Here is a 21,363-nt window from a genome sequence, read left to right on the forward strand (position 1 = left end):
GGAGAGAGGTGCTTGTCGAAGTGATAATGAATCATAATTTGTGTCATCCACCTCAGTGTGAACCTTACATTAGAGGAGTCAATGAACTTATATGATTTTTGTCATATGAGCCATCAAATGATGATGAAATTGAAATTGGATATCATTTTCATTTTTTTTTGCTTTTTAAAGATGAGGAATCCTGAGAAAGAAATATGAATTAGTGGTCAAACTTTTTTAAAGGGTATTGGGTTGTGAGGCTAGCTCAGTGATGCAATTACCCGGTTTATTTGTCTAACATTACTATGTAATATTTTGTCAAAAAAAAAAAAAATTCTAGGCTCTCTTGACCATGTCTAAGTCAATGAAGAGTTCCTGTCTACTCAACTTTCAGGCATATACAATATTAATTAAAATATCTGTGGTTGTTCAAAAAATTATTTTACATTCAAGTTTCTCAAGTGGAATCAGTTGAGTAGAGGAAATTCGACTAGAATACCATGGTGGATAGTATGTGGGGAAAACCATCAGGGATATTTTTGGTTGTGCGCAATGTATGACGGAGATGAAATTGGCAGGGAGGGGGTCTTAGGAGTTCTAAAATGTCAGGAAATAAATCACAAAAGGCATGGATGGAAGTAGCAAGAAGTATTTTGTAGAAGAGCAAGCCTTGGCTTGCAACCATCGAGTGTTCCTGATTTCTATTTACTTTACCCACATTCATGTAATATTGTTTCTTGCTTAGGTCTTATAGTTTGATTTATATCAGGTAACTCTCGAGTACTTGTGTTTGTTCTATGCATTTTCATCTTACAATTTATAACTGTCTTTTCAATTTATAACTGTCTTCTCAGTTAACTGTGATCATTAAGCTACCTTGTAGGTATATTAACTAATCCATCCTGGTTGTTAGTTTGACCTTTTAAGAAAACCATATGCCTGAATCTTTTTTCCTAAATTTAAGATCAAATTTTCTTCTTCCATCTGAACTTTATGGTTTTACCTTCCAGATATGCATAAGTTGTTCTAGTTTGTATTTGCAGTTGTTCCTTTGTCTCAGTTCAAGCATCAGTTGTCTTCAAAAAAAAAAAAAAGAAAAAAAGAAAAAGATCAAGATTGTCTTCACTTTACTGAAATTAGTTTGTATGGACAGATATTTCTGTATGGTGGCTATTCAAAAGAAGTTGTATCTGATAAAAATAGCTCAGAGAAAGGGAATGTTCATTCAGACATCTGGTCTCTTGATCCTCGGACATGGGAATGGAGCAAGGTCCTTTGCTGCCTAGTAGTTTTACCGATTATATTTTAATCATATGCTTGCACTGTAATTGTCTGGATATCAAATTTTTAAAGTGGGCATTTGCTTTATAGTGCAATATTATTGAATCTGAATCGATGATTTATTTGGGATTTTGTGGCTAATTTCTACTATTGTTAGTCCATGATATAAAATCATTCTGTAGCTTTTTATTCCTTTTCAGCAGAAATTCTCATTCTTTTCCCTACTGGTTTTAATCTATGGTTGCTTGCCAGATACTATGGTAGCACTTTGAACTGCTACCGTATATGGCTATGGTGAGATGACTGCCTTTAGCTGGTAAGCACTACCCACCGGCTGATGATGGGTAAAAACTGTAAAAGTATATGTGAGAATAGGCATATGTGCAAACTTCAGCACAAAGCAGATGTTTTTTTGGGGAAAGGCATACTTTAGAAATATAATTGAAAATTGAGATGCTGTATTTTTCATGCTTATATCCAACAAATATTTCAGTTGTATAACTTGGTCACATAATTAACAAGAAACCCTTGTCTGAGAAGAAAATAAATTTGTAAACAATGGCTTCGATCTCCATAAATGAATGATTTGACCTACGGTAAAAAAATTTTGGCAGAAAATAAAATGAAATGGAGACATGACTGAAACTAGCAAAGGCTTCACTTATGCAAGAGGGTGAGCAAGGACTATTAACTCCAGCTAGGTTCCAAACCATGAAACTTTTGGCTGTCTACAGAGCACAAGATTCACTAGAAGTAAATGGTGCTGGACTGTTTTTTTTTTTTTTTTGATCACGATGAGCACTGGAGTTCAATGTTTACTTCATTCCTGAAGGACATGTAGCGATGACTTTAGTTATCATATTCAGACAGTGTGAAAATAATATAAAAAGACTGTTGTGCATATTTTCAGTATATGGATCCAATTGCCTCTGGAACCCTTAAGTTTTGAAGCTTAACCTCATGCCTAGTACTTCCTCATTTTCTTTTTCTGTTTTTTTATAGTCTTTTTTTTTTTGTGTCATTTCCTTTATTCTTCTTCTTCTTCTTTTTTTCTTTTCGAAAGGTATATTTTATTTTAATGTATTTGTAGGTTAAAAAGAGTGGGATGCCTCCAGGGCCTCGTGCTGGGTTTTCTATGTGTGTTCACAAGAAGCGGGCTCTCCTTTTTGGAGGTGTTGTTGATATGGAAGCTGAAGGTTTGTCTTATTTTATGCTGCATATACTATATACTCTTCTTTTCTTGTTATGGATTTTTCTTTTACATAATGTTGGACTGTCCATCCTTTTTGCTTTAGACTTTTATATAACATGTTCAGTATTAAGTTAGAAGTATTTATTTCACCAGGTAAAGCAAAAAATGATGCTGTCAAACTGTTTATTTGATTTTCCTTTAAATTTAACTGTGGCCATGTGTTGTTTCACTGGTTGTTGTGGTAGCCAACTATTGGTCATCTATCATTATGCTTATTGGCAATTAATGAAAGTTTGACAATGTCAAAATCAAAATGGTCTTGCGAATATTTCTTTTCAAGCGAAAATGTAAAAATGTTTCCATTGCAAATGGAAGGTAGGTGCAGGAGCAAAACATAGGGTGTGAACCTCCACCTCCCCCTCTATGAGGCTGTGAAAGCCTATTGAGTTTTCCTGTCTTGGTTTGATGCGAATATGCCTTCTCGTGTGCGTTGTTCTATCTGAAATCTGTAACCTAATTAAGCTCTTCAATCCTGTGTTTTAATTTTAATTAAATGCAGTCTTTCTTATCTCAAGCAATCCTTTTGTATTATGTATGATAGAGATTTGCAATTGTTGCTGCTGCTAGCTTTATTCCCATGTTCTTCTTCTTTAACATCTTCTCAGTGTTGGACATTTGATTTGTCACGAAAACTTATTAATTTTCACTGATTTTGCCCTTGTGCTTTACTGATGTAGGCGATGCACTTATGAGCTTATTTATGAATGAGCTCTATGGCTTTCAGTTAGACAGCCATCGGTGGTACGTTCATCTTATATATTTACTGATTTACTGATTGGTCTATAGACATTGAGAGGGTATAACTATTAAGTTTGTTATGACTCTCCTTTTGGATTCTTATGGTGAGATATGACTGTATAAATTTATTTCTCTGCAAAGTGTAAGGTTATTTCTTGGTATCTTTCATGCTGAGCAATTGAATACTAAAAAAGTGAGCATTAGCTTAATGCTAAAAGATAATATGCCTATCAGGTGATATGAATGTAATAGATTTTATTATACAGTTTGCACACATTGGTAATTTTCTTATATAGAGATTTACTAATGTGGGGAGTTTGCAAAGTTTGAGAAATCGGCAATTATTGTAGTTCCTAGAACAGAAATACAAAATTCCTAAAATCTTTTAAAAGACCATCCATCAAGCTGTAACCACCTACATACAGCCTTGGCTTATATCTTTAGTTACTTCTAAGATGTCAGCCAATATTGGTGTAGAAGCCTTAGGCATTCTTTAACTTGGAAGTTCACAGCCTCATTGATGTCCTTGAGTTTTAACGAAGTTGATAAAAGGTTGTTAACCAATTTTTTAGCTTTCCACTTATGCTTTCACATACAGTAATTTATCTATAGACATTTTTGAGTTTATATATACAGGCATTCGTGTATAGGTACATAACCTTCCTGCTCTCCGATCATTGTCTCCTCTTATTGCTGACTGATTCTAAGCATACCTTAGTCATCATTGACATTAATCTTCAGCAAGAAATTGATTGTAATCATAAGAAGCGTACTAGTGAAGTGATAAAAGCATGTGCTAGGTAAACTTCTTGGTTATCTGAAAGAGGCAATGAGTGTTGGAGAAAGTTCTGGTGTAGAAGTGGGATTCCGAGCTCTCAAAGAAAGAAACTACATAAAGTGAGTGTAGGAGTGAGATTCTCAAGTCCAATGTTGGTGCAGCATCCTTTTGTTAGAAGATTCTAGCTATTGAAATACACCATAAGCATGTTGATGTCCATAATCAGATAGTGAATTTGCAATAGACATTGATGGGCCCATGGATGCAATTTCTGAATTGCATTAAGGGGAGAGAATAGATGCACTAAAACAGAGATTAATGGTCCATTAATTTGGCTAGCTCTTCATCTTGTATTACGATGCATACCAACACCAGTCAGGGTGTTCGGCATTTAGATGACAAATTCAAGATATTGTACATTAATAATGATGTTTGTTTTTAAAGCCTGTGCTTGCTGCACTTCATTTCCATGGTAAGACAGATGGTATCCTATGAGCATCTTTGGGCTGATTGAAGTAATATGCTAAATTGAAGTAAAGGAAGAGAGTAGGTGAATTAAAGAAGAGGCCAGATTATAGTTTAGCCTAGCTGGATCTTTTTATTGTGTGAATATGCCCAGTTTCCCACCAATACTGTTGTAGGTGATTCGTTTACTGTGACAAATATAGGACGACATCTCACAGACCAAAAAAGGTGGCAAAGGCATGGAAGAGCTCAACCAGGCTTAGTATGAAGAAGTTGGAATTTAGAAAGATACAAACTCTTAAGGTCACAACCCAAATTTGAACTTGTTTGAATCCCAAAATGTGACTGTTGTAATGAATAAAATGGATGCAAGGTTGCAATAACATTAAGCATTTCTTTAACAAACCATATGATTAAAAGAGAATATAACTAAGAACTGTAATACAAAGCATAAGTCTTACTCATAGATGAAATCCAGGTACAAAATTTGAACAAAATCCAGTGCATTTGATGCTATACCTTTAAGGTCACAAACAATGCTTGTCTAATCTACTATATGATTGGTGCTGCCTCAATGATCACCAGATCCCAAAATGCACATCCAAAAGCCGAACCTTGCTGATTCATCTTTACTTCTGCAATCTAGTCCAACTCTCACTAATTACTCCAAAAAGTTCGATAACAATGATGGGATTAATTTGCATACCTAAATAAGCAACTTTATTTTATTCATCTTTATTCTAAAACCTAGTCCAACTCTCACTGGTTACTCAGAAAACTTTGATAACAGAGATGGGATTGAGCTACATAGCTCGATAAGCATCTTTTACATAGTCCAAGGAATTTTAGCCTTGATTAAAAATAAATAGTGTTTAATCACATAGAGAGTTTTGTAGAAACTGTTCAAGCAAAGGTTCAGTGAGAACATAATAAAGTGAATTATTGAAACCAAAGCTTTCTAATTAAAGATTCAAGCAATATGAAAAGAGCAAAATTCATCAGTTCTTAGTTGATTTGTATGATATACAGTTTCTTGATTTTTTTTTTTTTAGTTTTTGATCCTAGAGGTAACATAAATCCTTCTTGCTATTGTGGATGAGGCTAGATAAAATCATCATTTGTAAAGTGGATGGGCCATATGAATTATTGAGTTCTATGGAAATTCTCTCAATAATTTGAACGAGGCCAAAAGTGCAACTACCTGGCTAGAGGTCCAGGTGTATGTATGTATGTATGTATTGCAAATTTGCAACTATCATATTGTATTTAGTTCTGAAAGAATTTCATGAATACAATATAGAAGATTTATTAGAAAGCTCCAAAGGAAAGCCACACATGTATAAGAGATTCTTGGGAAGACTGATTTGACTTAAGTATATATACGTAGAAACCAAAACATTGTTTCAAAGTATCAATTCCTGAAGAGCAAATAAATAGGATTTTCAATTGAGCATAAATTTTAAAATGCAAACCAACTTTGAAATCTGGAAACAATAGCTTCCACAAACAAGGAAACCCTAAGTTTTGTGAACTAATTGTCTCATGTGTTTTCAAAATCTTACTTGGAAATGCCTAGACAACAAATTTTTTATTCCAAAATTCATAGGCAAAATAAAACCTGGTTTCCACGATTTCAAAGCGCTCCAAAAGTTTGCTGAATTTTAGAGTTTCAAAGGGATATCTAGGCTTAAAAATTTAATACCAGCAGTACATACCAAGCTAACTAGTTTCTTTTCAGGCTTGGTTGACATTAGGTTCTTTATGCTCTCAGTCAAGTTCAAGTAGATCCTTGGACCATGGAACTTGAGCAACAAGAATTTGACAACAAGTTACATGTTGTACTCCACAAAACTGTGGTGAACACCCAGGTGTTCTAATTCCCTTTCACGTGTGTTGCATGAATACTATGCATATGCTATAAACTATAAAGTGTGTACTCAGTATAATGTGTGATACACATAAATAACTCAAACATGAAGTATGATAAGTAAAGGAATTTGACAGGGCTGATGGAGTAATGACTGCCATTTTACTTATGTGTAATGTATAACTTTCATGAGTGGATCTGTTTCCAAAAGATATCTTTGTAGATGGTCTAGAAGCTTGTTAACATCAAAGCTATAGCATAAAAGAACAGTTCATAAGGTTGCATTCATCGATAATTTTCATTTTGTTCCTTTGCTTGAGCTCATTTTCTTGCATTATTCTGTAGGTATCCTCTGGAGCTACGGAAGGATAAGTCTGCTAAAGACAAGGTATACTTAGCAATTAGCATACTTCTAAAAGTTCATTCAGAAATAAAAGTATGTGCAATTGTTTTGTCTTAGAGTTCTCTTGTTGATGCCTTTTGATCTGCAACACTACTTTAATCGTTATCTGAAAAACACAAGTCACTGAATGTTATGATTTTTGTTCTAATATTTTCTTCTTTAATGATTTTTTTTTTAATACAAAAGAAAGTAGCATGTTGCCTGCTTGTTGTATAACCTGGTAGAAAGCTAGACCATGATAATGTCCATTATAGCTTTTATATTATAGCTATTATGTGTCACTATGTCAGTTTCTGTGATGAGCCATTATATTGGCTAACAATTATGACTATGGTGCAACAATAATTGTTAAAAACTGTTAATGTTTTAAGGGAGATGACTATTTGTTAGAACATTGTTATGGGCTCAGCCATATGGTTTGTGCTTTTACCTGTATGAAAGCCATGATGGGGTTACAACTGTTTCAGGGCACTCATTATGCATTAGTTATATTTCATGGTTTGATTGTTAAAACACTAACCATTGTGCCAAACAAGTAAAAATCTGTAGGAGCAATTATTTCTTGTTTTGATTAGTATAATGATAATAAAGGCTTTTATCTTATATTCCTGTTGTTATTTTCTTCGATCTGGTCACATTCCTCATGTTGCAAATATTATAACAGTCACAAGATTGTTCTTTAACACCATGACTTATTTTCTGTTATAGTGGTCAACAATGTCTGTTAGTTTCAGATTTTAGTTTCTGATTTCCATTCACCATGAAGAATGTGTATTTTGTTGGTTAATATTATGCTAAACTTGATTGTTGTATGTTGTGTAATTTTCTTGTAGGTAAAACGTTGCAAAAGAAATGAACCCATAAAGGATTCTGCTTCTTCCGGCAAGGACAGTCGAGATGATATAGAGATGTCTGAAGCAAATGATGGGGATGAGCAGGAGTATTATGAAGAGACATCTGATGTACAATATGGCACCCAGGATGTTTCTCATATGACCAGAACTCTTTCCCTTGATGATGTTGCCTCAACCAGGGTATCAGATGTAAAGGTACAGGGACTGGGCTGTAATTCTGATCTGCAAGCATGCAGCTCATCAGAGGTTGGTTGCTCACACTTTGAAGTCAAACCTCTGCCATTTGCTTTTTTGTGTTTACTGACCATGTTTTGGGTTGTAGACAGTAAAGCCTTGTGGGCGTATTAATTCTTGCATGGTTGTGGGAAAAGATATGCTTTACTTGTATGGAGGAATGATGGAAGTGAAGGATCGAGAAATTACACTCGATGATCTATATTCACTTAACCTCAGCAAACTTGATGAGTGGAAGTGTATAATACCGGTTAGTTTCATTTAAATCCATAATTCTGTGGTGTGTCCGATTTTCATTAACTCCATGGTTTTGTATTATATTTTTCTTTATATGACCAAAACATTTTATGTTAAAACAATATAAAAATTGAATCATGCATGGTTTGCTGAACTGGCCCGAACCGGATGATTCGGGGTATGTCGGATTGTATTGGCGGCTAACCGGTGTGGTTTGGGTGTTCGATTTAGAACACCGGTGAAAATGGAGTGAGGGAGAAGGAAAGAAAGGAAGAGAGGGGAGGGAAGGAGAGGGAAAGGCCGATGGTGACCAGCTATGGCCCTACAAGGCCGCTGAGGCCTCCGAGGCTCCGCGTCAGCAAGATGCAAGAAGAGAAAGATAGAGAGAGGGGGAGAGGGAGAGGAGAGGAGTGAGGAAAAGGTAGCGGGAAGGCCGTCGGAAGGCCCAAAAATGCTCCACGGTCGTCGTGGATTCAAAACAGGGGCAACGCCCTTGTTTCATCATGTTTCTTTAAAAACACGATAATAGTAAAACTGGCAATGGGTTTGCCAGCTTCATCCATTGCGGCTTCGCTATGTATCATGTTTCTAAAGAAATGCGATGAAATAGGGGTGTCGCCCTTGTTTCGAACCCGTGGCGATAGTAAGGCATTTTTGGGCTGTCTGGCTCCCACGGTAGCCATTTGGTGGCCTCCTTCTGCCTTTCCATCACTTTTCTTCTCTCCCTTCGCCTCTTTTCTATCTTTCTCTACTCTCATTTTCTCTCGCGAGGACGCAGAGCCTGGAAGGTCTTGGTGGCCCTCCGGTGGCCTCCGCAATGCTTTGGTGACCACCGCCAGTTTCCCTTTCCTTCCCTCCCTCCCCCATCTCTCTTTCTCTCTCTTTTCGTCTTCAGTTCATCCCTTATTCCGTGTCAATCCAGGCCTGGTACGATCTGGTATGGGGGCGTCCCTTGTACCATCGTCTGGAATCATGTGTATAATACTGCTGTTTTTGCATCATGTTTTATAAGTCAATTGAGCCTTTTTATATTATTTCTAAAAGACAGCATATTGCGTGAAGAGCTAGTAAAATCATAAGAAACTAGGGTATATCTGGATGCACACTTGGTTATTTCCTATAGTTATGAGCATCTATCATTTAGATATTGAACTGCTATAATGATACTTGATTTATCTCAAGTGTTATATTCCTTCATTTCCTTTTTCTTAAATTTTAGGTTAAACTATAAACTTCTTGATGAGACAGTATTCCAAAGACTTTGTCATAGATGCACTATAAGTCATCCATGTACCTCTTGATTTGAGTATAGCTTTTGTTAATTGCTTTTGCAATTTTAAATGTACAGGCATCTGAATCTGAATGGCTGGAAGTTTCTGAGGATGATGATGATGAGAATGATGATACTGAAGATGAAGAAAGCAATAGCGGAAGTGATAGTGATGGTACAGAAGATGATGATGATGCCGACGATGATACAAGGGTAAATTTCCTACACTCATCACATACAATGCAGATAACGATACTGTTTTCCTATTCAGCTTCACTGTCTTTTCTTTGAAAGGCAAATACAAGACTGAATAGAGAAGAAATCAATGGGCACATGACCTCCTCATGTCCGGAATATCTGAGGAGGTGACAGGAGGCAATAACTAACTATAGGTCATTCAGCATACGCAGCCACAATGTGATTGTCTGAGGAACACATCACCCATGTAGGTGCATCAGTGTCCTTGAACTGTCCAAGTGGACCTTCAACAGTTAGAGGGTTCATCCTAGCCTTAGCACGGTCTGGATCGAAATGAAACTGATGGTATTTCTGCGGGTACCCTGACCATGTTTCTTCAGAACCATGATGGAAACAATGGGAAAAAAAAACATTCATCTGATATATTCAACAACATTAAAAATGTTGTCAATGAGTCTGGACATGTTAACTTCATCTTATTAAACATTGTAAAACCTTTATTGGAAGTATGTAAGAGTCATGGTATAAATTTTAAAGTGCTGTTGTGCTTTGTGTCGATTCTTGCTGCATGTCATTGTTGATGCAGGACCAAAGTTTGCCGAACCAAGGCCAAAAGTCATAGGTCAGTGACTGTTTTGGTGCGGTACAGGTCCCTACTATACTGTTCCGGGGCGTTCCAAACATAGGGAGAGGGAGAAAAGAGAGGAGAGAGGGAGAGGAGAGAGAAGGGGGAGGCCAATGGAAATCCTAATCCTAACCTTTTGGGGGGGGGGGGGTTTAATAAGTGTACCATGCTGTTAGAGGCCGAACAGGGGGTTTTAATAAACAGAGGTTTAGTAAGTGTGAACCAGAAGTCAGAGGGTGAACCATGTTGGTCCTCGACTGGGCTGGTTTGGTACGGTTCGGCCATCCTTGATTCAGGTGATAGATGGACATGGTATAGGCATGTATGAGACACCATATTGCCATGCTTGTTTATTTCTAAGTATATCTTTAGGGATTAAAGTTTGCATGAGAACCTTCTGGTGTCTCATTTGGTTTCGGCATGTGAAAACATTTTCCACTAGCCAAATTGCCCATTTGAGCCAATTGCTGATTTTGGCAACGAATCAAGCTCGAGTATTCATCTCATGATGAAATTGAGCTAGCATGAGAAGGAAACAACTAATAACACATTTGATACATGTTTTCTTCTTTAATTTTTTTTGGGAAAACTCCGTTTCTTTTAGATTAAATAGAGGAGTTCTGATAAAATGAGTCTCATAGGTCTTTGTATCTGTGTTATTTAGACTCTCTTTTTTTTGAAAGTGTCAGCAATTTTGGACATTTGGACATGGCATGGCATGGCACGTCACTCAGATGTATCATTTCAAGTACTGAACCCTTTAAACAAAGTGCCATGTTTTTAATATAAAATTATCGCTGTTATTTATCGAGCATCTGAACACATCTCCCCTAAAAAAGGGGTATCTAAATACATTTACTATATTATTATGGGAAAGGCACAGAATCCGACAACTTGCTATAGTCTGGAACCTTTGACATAATATTTATGGATGAATAGGCCCAATTTTGAAGGTATTATAGATTTCTTCTTTTGGAATTATGGCTATATTGTGGTCACATGTCGGTATCCTATTGTTAGCACCAATCATATCCTATACTCAGATTGTTAGCACCAATGTTCGCCAAACTATCTCAAACTGAATTGAGCCAAGTGGGATGGTTCCTAGGTTCGCTTCAGGATACAAGTAGAATCGATCTGAGCCCCTTAGTTCAGCCTAAATTTTAGCAGCATTGACCTTGTTCACTCAACTGTGACCGACTTGCCTATAAGACTCCCTCTCGTCTTTGATGCTCAACTCAACCCCGCCCTCTCTCTCTTCCCCTCCATCCAGTGGATGACTGCTCAAGCTTCGCTTCCGAGACTGTCTCCAGACTACTCTGCATCTTTCCAGCTTCAGTACCTGCTCAACTGGTGACCCTTGTCTCAGGGCTGTTGACGCCATCTGGCTGCTTAGATCCAACGCTGTGGTAGCTACGAGCTCCACGCATCCACCTCTATCTCCAATGATGACCATTGGCAGGACCCAAACCCCCATGCCTCCCCCCTCTAGATTTAGATTTTCACTGTGAAATCCTAGATGGGGCAAACCTGGCAGTTGACCGGCACTGACATGTGTATTGTGTGTCAATACAATGGGGTACTGTACTGTATCAACCTGGTGCATGACTGCTGCAGGTCACAGGACCAGCTAGCACTCTTGTGGATCTCCACCAAGGAAGCATGAATCTCTTTTGTGAATGTCCTAGGCATGATTGTTTGCAATGATAGTGAAACTAAGCAAAAATGGAGAACCTATGGGTAAAAGAATGAAATAACCAATGCATGCAGAATACGGACACACTTATATACATATAACAGACATACATTCAAGCATGCATGTGTACAAATTCAGCACATAGTATTATTGTGTATATATTGCCACCAGTAACCACATGGATAGCACCACCAAATTTCTCTTATTCAGGTACATTCAAACAACTGTTGATGCCAATTTGCTCTTTAAAATGCACAAGTTTCAATCAATTCAAGTTGTTGTACTCTATCTCACTTTGTGGCTTTATCTAATCGTTGTCGTTTTTCATCTTCCTTTTAGAATCAATTACATTCATTCATTATTTATTTATTTGTGTGAATGGATGGATAGTCTGGGGATGGTGGTGAAAGGACTCTAGACATGGGAAATGCTGTTTCTTTGTTAAGGGGAGAGAAAAAGAATTTGCGCAGAAAAGAGAAACGTGCCAGAATAGAGCAGATCAGAGTCAGTCTTGGTCTTTCAGATTCTCAAAGAACTCCAGTGGTACTTTTTTTTTCTTTCTATATACTGATTGAAATTTCTTTAACTTCATTAATCATATACATAACGCACATACTCCAAGTGTAGAGACTTTCTTTATATGTTTATTTCAAAAAAAATTCTTCAACAAATTATGTTATTGAGAAGGAATAATTGTTAGACACATTACATGATCCAATTATCAATATGTTATGAAGTAGACATGACAAACTTCTAAAATATTCAACACAATAAATCTGTGGTGGGCTATGTAAGGACATAAGCTCCTAATGTACAACTGGTTGGGCCAACTGCCTTAAAACAAACTACTACTATCAGGAACATTACTGGAAAGATTCCTAGAAGTAACAGCTTTGGCTGGTAGTCTCAACTCTCAGGCATGTGCATAGGAAGATGATGGCATCATCATTTGGCTACATGAAAACTTAAATAGCCACCAAGAAGTCTTTGATTGGGCATCTTTGAAGTGTTTGAGTAACAGTTTTGTAGAAGTATGTGGAACTCATTTTGCCAGAGGATAATTAGCTGTCAATCTAATTTATACAGCTATGATGTCGATATGTTAACTGATGACATGTTTGACTAGCAGTCTCCTTATATGCCTTTATGCATTTCTTGGTTTCTGTACTCTTTTGTACTTGCAGAATGATAATTGCTTTTGGTCTTACCATGCATCAACATGTACCTCTTGACACTCCCAGTCCAATTTTTAGGCGTGCACCCAATAGTGCTCTAAACTATGTAAAGAACTGTGCTAGTTCAATTGATGTAATTCTTTATACTATTTGGTGGTTCTCTAAATCCATTTAATTTGTTTTTTAAAAAAATATGACTTTATAAACCACTTGTTAAGAGAGTCCATCATTATGTGGATATTTTCTGTTAATATCCATTGCTTAGTCTCTTTAGATGCTTTATTAGTATATCTAGTTCCTATATTTTAAGTGTCATTTTCTTGCTTCCAGTCTTCCATTATTAAACTCGCTTCTGCATCAACTCCCATTTTAGGTTATTAGATTTCGTTTCCAAAGCAGTTGACAACAGGTTTAAATATTTAAGTAACTATTATATATTACAAAAGTAAAACAGAGTCCACTGATTGATTATAGTAAACACTTCACCACTTTTACTCTCCATTATACTGATTCTGGGTTAATAGGAGAGAAGAGAAACACCTGTTGCAGGTGTAACTTGTATAGGATTTGCAGGTGCCTAAGCCAGAAGATTAGCAGCTCAACCTCCTTCAATATATATGCAGGAATCTGAATCTCTAACTTATATAGACCATGAAGGATGGTTTCCTGAGTTGGATCCACACATTTAATTGTCCAACCAAACACTTTAGGATCCATCTCCAACTAGTCTTATCTCATGCCCTGACCAAGCTGATATACAAACTCTGATATGGGGCTGGTAATTCCTTAAGTTCCAGGAAATGAATGGGCTACTTTTCTAAATTTTTGAAATTAAATTTAGCTTTACCCATTGTGTTCTCAATTATTCGTCCATAGCTGTCTTGAAAAGGCTAAGGTGAGCCATCTGGAAGGGCTTTGTTCCCCCCAACAATGTTCCGGAGCTTTAGAAAAAGAAGCATCCTTCAAATAGAAATTGCAGTCGCGATTGGCCGGCATATGTAAGTTTCCAGAAGAACTTTGCATGGTTAGATTGAACACACTGAAAACCTTGGCCTTGGAATAGATCCATATAATCAGCCTTAAATAGGTGATTGAAAATTTGAAAATATTTTTTAATAATAATCAGTATACAAGTATGATCTAATAGATAATTTTATATATGGAAGAACTAATGAAGAAGAGATATTGAATAGTAGAGCGCAGAAGGAAAAAAGGAAGAAAGCGATAACTAGGAGCGTGAAGAGGCCATGGTCTGCTGATGTATGCCAAGTGCTGGTGCATTTGTTGGTAAAGATTAGGGCATGCCTTCTAGCCTGATCTAGTGAACAAGATGTCCTAGGAAGCACCTAGTCATTGCAATGTGGAACAATTGTGTGGTCCTGTCCGCATGAGTCTGATTTATGTTGTCAAGGTAAATATGTATGGGGTGTTTGTGTCTCGCCCTATATATTATGCTTCGTGTGTGGTTCGCCTTATTTCATCCTCCGCCATGAAATAAAGTTAACCGGGTTAGGTTGCTTTTTGGATCATTTACCAATTAAGTTTAGCGTATCATTTTGGGCTCTTGTTTGTCTGGTGAAACTGCTAGCACAACTCTAACCATCACACAACCAGCATCCAAACAGAGCCTAGGTTATTACTTGCATGTTCATTTTTGTTGATGGTTATTCATTCTGGAATCCATTTCTAATATGTAACATGCCTTGTTGGATATATATTATGCAAAATTAGCTAACTATATGATGGTCGTAGATGTTGTTTGTCTGAAATACATTCTAGATGCACAATGGTTGTAATATTAGATGTCAGCCATGAGCCTAGAGGTGAAACGTGTGTTGTATTATTTTGGTGGATTCTAGAATGTTTCGCATGAAATGTTCCACAAAGCAAAAGCTAGGACTTAAAACGTTCTGGGAGCTTAAGAAGTTTGCTACTTGGTCATTTTTTAAAGTTTTGAATGTTATTTTGGTGGATTCTAGAATCTTTTGCACGAAATGTTCTGCAAAACAAAGGTTAGGACTTAAAAGATTTTGAGAGCTTAAGAAGTTTGCTATTTAGCCATTTTTTAGAGTTTTGAATGAAAAAAATCAGGAATATCCTTGAGGTCTTCTGGCTATATATTATGATCTATGAAGTTTTTTTTTTTTTCTGTCTGTTTTGAACTTTTTAATTCTAGTAGAAAGGGAAAGAATCATAACTTTAATGATGCACTTAACAGTATCATGGAGTCTCGTGACATTGATATAAGAGATTTCTAGAAGTTGAATTGTTGCTCAGCTGAGTTCTCTTTGCTGTCCAATTAGCTGTTTAAAAGGTAGGATCATCCAATCGTCTGTAAGATAAAGGGATATTATGTAGCATTTGGTGTGAATCTTTTCTTTCTGATGGGTTTTCTAAACATAATTTGTTACATTTAAGCACGTAAAGATTGGTGACTTGTTTGGAAAAAGAGCTGCAATTCTGTTGAAACAATATTCTTCTTTTGAACAAAGATCACTTAGTTCTTCTTACTATACATCATGGCAATTTAAGCATTCAAACATCCTCTTATTTTCTTTTCTTAGTCAATCAAGTGGGATAACATTTCTTAATGCTTATACTTTGCTTGCTTGATGCTGCAACACAGACCTTCTGTTTTGCATCTGGTCTTAATGCTCTGTAAATAAATAATAAAATCATGATTATATATACGTCTGGTTGCTGCTGCATGTTATCTTCCCCTAGCATCTAGCACTAATGTGCCTACCACCTGGATTTGTTCTCTAACCTTTTTTCTCTCTCACTTCTATAAAGCCTGGAGAATCTTTGAAGGATTTTTACCAAAGGACAAATATGTATTGGCAAATGGCAGCATATGAGCACACCCAACATACTGGAAAGGTCAGTTTTAACTTATTGTCATTCTATCTTCAGATTGTCACATAATGGATGCTAACAAAAAAACCTTTCCTTTGCTTCTTGATACAGAATCTCACATTAGATATTTTTTGAAGGATGCTGCACTTTGGGCTTTTAATAGAAAAACCAAAAGCTGTACAACTAAAAGGCAACTTAATGTTTACGTGATTTCAGAAAAGAAAAAAAATCTTTTTCTAGTTACAGAGAATATCGTTTAGACTTTAGAGTAATAACAAGGTGACCAATGTATAGGAAAAAGATTACTTCAATATTTGTTTCTGTCCAGGTCCAAGTCCTCAACATTGGAAACCGTTATAAAGTCCTCTTTCACAATTCCATATTAATATTATCCAATCTTCTCTGTACAATTCTAGTAATGAAATTTTAGGCTTTACATATTGTTTTGTTCCCATTCTGTATTATCGATGCCCAGGATTTTTCAAATTGTTCTCTTCACTTTCATCCTCTAATAATGCTTATCCTGTGCTGCCTTTATATTATCTGGTACCTTATGTCATTATTTTTCCAGATATCTGGCTTAACATTTGGCTATTGACATGGTCCAACATTCTAATACATCTTACATACTGTATATTTTGTGTTTTATTTATTTTAATGTGTTTTACTTTCCGGTTATGTTTTCCTTTGATTGACTTTCTAATGGTGCGCATCCACTTCATCTGCCCTAATTTCTATCAAATTTGATGCATCCCGTCATCCCACTGTCCATACAATATTGAGAATCTTTTTACTTTAGTTCTAACTGCATCATGTCTCATTGAAGTTGTACCTCATGCATTATGCGATTCTGACTGAAATTGAAACTTTTAACTTCACTTTGCTCGTTGAAGCCTTTTTAACCATCAATGTATCATTTGTCTACGACACCTTGACCTGCACCTGAGGGACCTCTTGCCTTAAACTATATAGAAGTATGAATAAAAATCTTGTAACCACTGGTGGTGATCATTAGGTGTAATTAGCATCATCTTAGACACCCGAAGTCTTAGACTTGAACTAGCTTATCTCTTAAATATGGGAATAGCTAGGACTTATTCACGTTAACCTATTCCACTCAGGCTCATCAGGCAGGATCTCTCTATCTAATATGTCATGTCCAAGAGACTTTACTACTCTTTCCCACATCAACTTCCATGATCTCACTTGGCTTCAAACTATGCTTCTGACATCAACACTGGTAAATGGTGATTAGTGGACAAAGGAGATGGCTACTTGGAGCCCTGGCCATCAGTTACACATTAGTATTTTAAATCCCCCTGCAATCTTTACTCAACTGCCTCAAGCCTTGGATCAGCTCTCTTCTCCTAGTATTTTCCCATTATTTGCTGAAAAGAGAGGAGTTACAACAGTATCCCAAACCATCTAGATGTATTGTGGGAGCCAAGGTGTAGCATGGAGACACTATATCACAAAGACTCTCCAGGAATGACATTTTGGTTGATATACATCAGCCAGGAGGGAAAAGTTTATGATCTTTTAAACATGGAAGAGTTTGATCTCTTGGATTAAGTTTAATTTTGAAAAGGAAAGAGTTTGATCAGTTATAGCTAAATCAAGAAAAATCAGGTGTTCATCTCATGGGACTTGATACCAGACCTCTTTAGAGACCTTGCATGTTAGCAGTTTGTTGAGATAGGTTTGCTCTTTCAATAAGTAATAAAAATATTAGATAACTTTTTTTTTTTTAAAATACATTGACGGCATGTGCAATCTAAACTGGATGTCTTCTATCACGAAATGTTATTTTTTTAATATATAAATTTGACAAAATCATACCACTAAATTCTCTCATTATATTAGTTACTAGCTCCACATGCAAATTCGCTAGTTTATTATAAAATGCAAACATTGTAATTTCAAATGACAAGGTTGGGACTTGGGACCAAATTCTCTCTTTCATATGTATGGTGAGGTATGTACTTTCTCGCCAGCCTTTCTTTCTTAAGCTAGGTAGATGGAAAAAATCGAAAGAGTAGAATATATCATAGAATCTTGGTTGGCTCTGTAATTTTTTTTTTTTTGAAGATCATTTCTATAATTGAAGGAGTTGACTGATCTAATGATTTGCAACTTTCTGGCTTGGATGGGTTGACCAACCCGACCCATCAATTGTGAAGCGATGCAGGTTGGCTCAAGCTTGGACTCGGATTTTTTAAGAAAGCACTTTGAACTATTGAGCCAGATGGTTTGACCGTTTGAACCATATTACCCTTGTTGAAAAATCTGCTAGGCCAAGTATATGTTGTTAGAGTAGAGAAAAACAATCCCCTGAATCTTAATCTGATTGCTTCATTCTCTTGCCTTCTTTATTTGGTTCACTCTCTAGTCCTTGATGACCTTGTTGTCACCTCCATGCTCTCTCTCCTCTCTATTCTCGACCTCTCAGTCTCAAGATTATCGCAACAAAAACCCCTCATTAGTGTCCATGCTGGGAAGGAAGAACCTAAGGAACAATTCATCATGGATCATCGGTCATTGGTCTCTGGGAATCTTTAAAAACCCCAAAAGCCATTCTTCCTCTCTTTGCAATGCCCAGCTACTAGCTTGGATCCCTCTCAGCCATGAACAGGTTAAGTCCCAAGGTTTCTCAAAATTTTTTTGCCCCTCTCCTTTCACCATTTATAGGTTGTTTTTCCTCATTTTCTAATCCCTTGAGGCCCGTTCTTTTATGGATAAATATTATGATAAAGTTGGTTAATTTTTTCGTTGACTAATTTACCTATGTTCTCACACTTCTCTCTAAATGATAATCATTTTCTCATGGATGGCATTTACCCATGAAATGGGGAAGTTTTACCACTTAGGAGGTGGATAAGTCATTTTTCCATCAACCAAAAAAATAACTTTTTATTTATTCCTAATATACCACTAACCCTATAATAATAATATAATAATATATAATACTTCTTATATATAATATAATATTATTTTCAAACAATAATATTAATTATTTTAATATAATATAATATATTATTTTATTATTTAATATAATATTATTATATTATTATTTAATATTATATTTTATTATTTTATATAATTAATTATTATATTATTCAATATAATTTTATTATTAATTAATATAATATAATTATTTTATTATTCTGTTATTTTATGAATATATATTATATAACATTATATATTATAACATACAAAATATAATATATTATAATATAATATATTATACTATATTGTTATATATAATAAAGATATTATGAAAAATATGGATAAATCTTAGCAACTTATCAAGAAATTAGTAATGCAAAAGAATATGGCTAATAGATTCTTGAGCCATTTTTCAATGCATAAAAGGACATGGTTTAATTATTTTTCTGTGTAAATGTTGTCTAGGAAATACTTATCCAGAAAAATATGGATTTCTGAATAAGTTTTTTACCCTCAAAAGGATGGGCCCCAAGTATTGTCTGATTAGGAAAGATTTGAGACAGACCTTGCTAGGGGCCATCATAGAAAAGATTTGCTGGGAAGAGGGCACCGCCCAGCATGCGAGTTGCAATTGGGGAAAGGGTATTAGGTTAAAGTAATTTGGTCCACTGTCAAAGGCTCACCTTGTAGTTAACCTGTGGTCAAACCATTGAACCACGACTCAGCCATCATGCAGGTTGGTGTGGGTCAATGGTTTAGAATACGACTCCATGCTATGGCACTTTCTTCTATGTTCTTGTTTAAGACATTAACCAAGTTTCCCACAATTATAAAACGACATGTTTTTCTATCTCATAACAGTTAATGCAAGATTCTAAATTATATCACCTGAATTCTTATCGTTATGTATCAGTATGCTTCTCCAGTCTGTCATCATTTATTTTTCAATTCTTATCAAGCTAGTCTAATTCTTGTTGTATACATTAGTCAGCCAAGTTAATCATTATTTCATCATAATTTTTCAAGCACCAACTAAATTGTGTCAGCTCTGATATCTAATTCTTTGATATCCCTTTCAGAACTTGAAGTTTTAATTTTTAACATTGCATGATTTTGCAAATACTTAATTGTGATATTCTTTGTTTGATTTCATTCACATACTTCTGGAAATGACCTTGTTCTTTCTTAAATCTACCTTGTTTAGGAAAAAAAAATCTACTTAATAGTCTCTTTTAACTAAATTTTAATTATTGATGTTGGGGGATATCAGTTATCGAGCAGAGTGACATGTACTGCTTGTTCTATTGTGCTGATGCAGCACATGCTAACACTATGACAGGTCCAGTGAGATGCGGAAAGAGGATAGATGGACATGGGTTTCCTTTTGAGTCTTTTCTTGTTTTTGATATTTTTAAACATGATTTCATATTAGCTAGAATGTTTTTGATGACATTGTTTTGTTCTTGACAGCATCACACAACTAAGAAAGTACATAAGCTGCATGTTGGTGCAGCATGTCTATCAAGGGCTTGTTTTGATGCTGGGGTCACTTATCCAGTAATAAGATAAGTTTTACCGGAGAGTATGGGGGAAGCAAGTCAAAAGTAAGTTTTAGCAACGTGGAAGGGTTATAAACTCCATTACCCCTAACACTTTGGGATAGGATAAATCATATTTTTAACCAAATGAGTAATCCAAAGTACCGGGTTTTGGGCGCATTTCGGCAACCCATAGATATTTTCAATTCCTCTCCCATGTGACTACTTTGCTCCAGATTTTTCAATTGAGTGGGGATATTTTGTTCAGATAAATTGATCCAGCATCTAGGTAGGCATATAACATCATAACAATCCATTGATGTAGATATTTGAAGGTAACAAATAATGGCAAATTCAGAATATGATCTATATTTTTTTTTTTTTTTTTTTGTTCTCATTAAATTCACATGTTTTTCCACTCTGAAAAGCTTTATTCTAAATTTGTTTTTTTTTTTTTTTGTATTTCTAATGTGAACTACAGGAGCTTCGCAAAGATGGTTTTGATCTTGCTGAGGCTCGGTACAAGGAGCTCAAGCCCATACTTGATGAGGTTCATCTTCATCTCGGTTTACATGTTGCAAAATACTAGACTTATGATGTGGTTCACTGATATTATTTGATTATTTTCTGTAGTTGGCCATACTAGAGGCAGAGCAAAAGGCTGAAGAGGAGCAAGGGGCAGAAACTAGTTCAAGGAAGAGAGACAACAAGAAAAATAAGCAGAAAATTCCACAGAAATAGGCACCATTTGATAACTGTCATGCATCTAGACTGGTTGGTGCTAAATGCGGGAAAATAATTTAATAGTTAAATGCTGTTTCCAAATTTGAGTAGGTTTATTTATTTATTTATTTTTTTTGTTGTTGGTTTGGGTTGGGGTGGGGGGGGGGGACCTACCTTGAATAAAGTTTTCTGAATACCTAAAGATATCAGAAATTCATTTTGATTAAGTATGCGTGTTAAACTTGAAG

The 21,363-nt window shown here is 35.8% G+C and overlaps 1 protein-coding gene across 2 annotated transcripts in view; it reads left to right on the forward strand.

Annotated features, from left to right (window-relative positions):
- The window catches only part of LOC105051345 (uncharacterized), a 39,584-nt gene extending 18,321 nt beyond the window's left edge, over positions 1 to 21,263 (forward strand). For both annotated transcript variants that reach the window (XM_010931718.3, XM_073243255.1), the window contains 11 exons: positions 1,133 to 1,249; positions 2,351 to 2,456; positions 3,190 to 3,253; positions 6,706 to 6,748; positions 7,597 to 7,863; positions 7,940 to 8,101; positions 9,437 to 9,571; positions 12,268 to 12,420; positions 15,846 to 15,932; positions 20,874 to 20,942; positions 21,026 to 21,263. In XM_010931718.3, coding sequence (XP_010930020.3) covers positions 1,133 to 1,249; positions 2,351 to 2,456; positions 3,190 to 3,253; positions 6,706 to 6,748; positions 7,597 to 7,863; positions 7,940 to 8,101; positions 9,437 to 9,571; positions 12,268 to 12,420; positions 15,846 to 15,932; positions 20,874 to 20,942; positions 21,026 to 21,133 — 1,311 coding nt within the window. In that variant the 3' untranslated portion in view covers positions 21,134 to 21,263. The remainder of the gene's footprint in view (positions 1 to 1,132; positions 1,250 to 2,350; positions 2,457 to 3,189; positions 3,254 to 6,705; positions 6,749 to 7,596; positions 7,864 to 7,939; positions 8,102 to 9,436; positions 9,572 to 12,267; positions 12,421 to 15,845; positions 15,933 to 20,873; positions 20,943 to 21,025) is intronic.
- The last annotated feature ends 100 nt before the right edge of the window (positions 21,264 to 21,363 follow it).

The sequence above is a fragment of the Elaeis guineensis genome, chromosome 9 (assembly GCF_000442705.2).
Source record: "Elaeis guineensis isolate ETL-2024a chromosome 9, EG11, whole genome shotgun sequence".
Lineage (NCBI taxonomy): Eukaryota > Viridiplantae > Streptophyta > Magnoliopsida > Arecales > Arecaceae > Elaeis > Elaeis guineensis.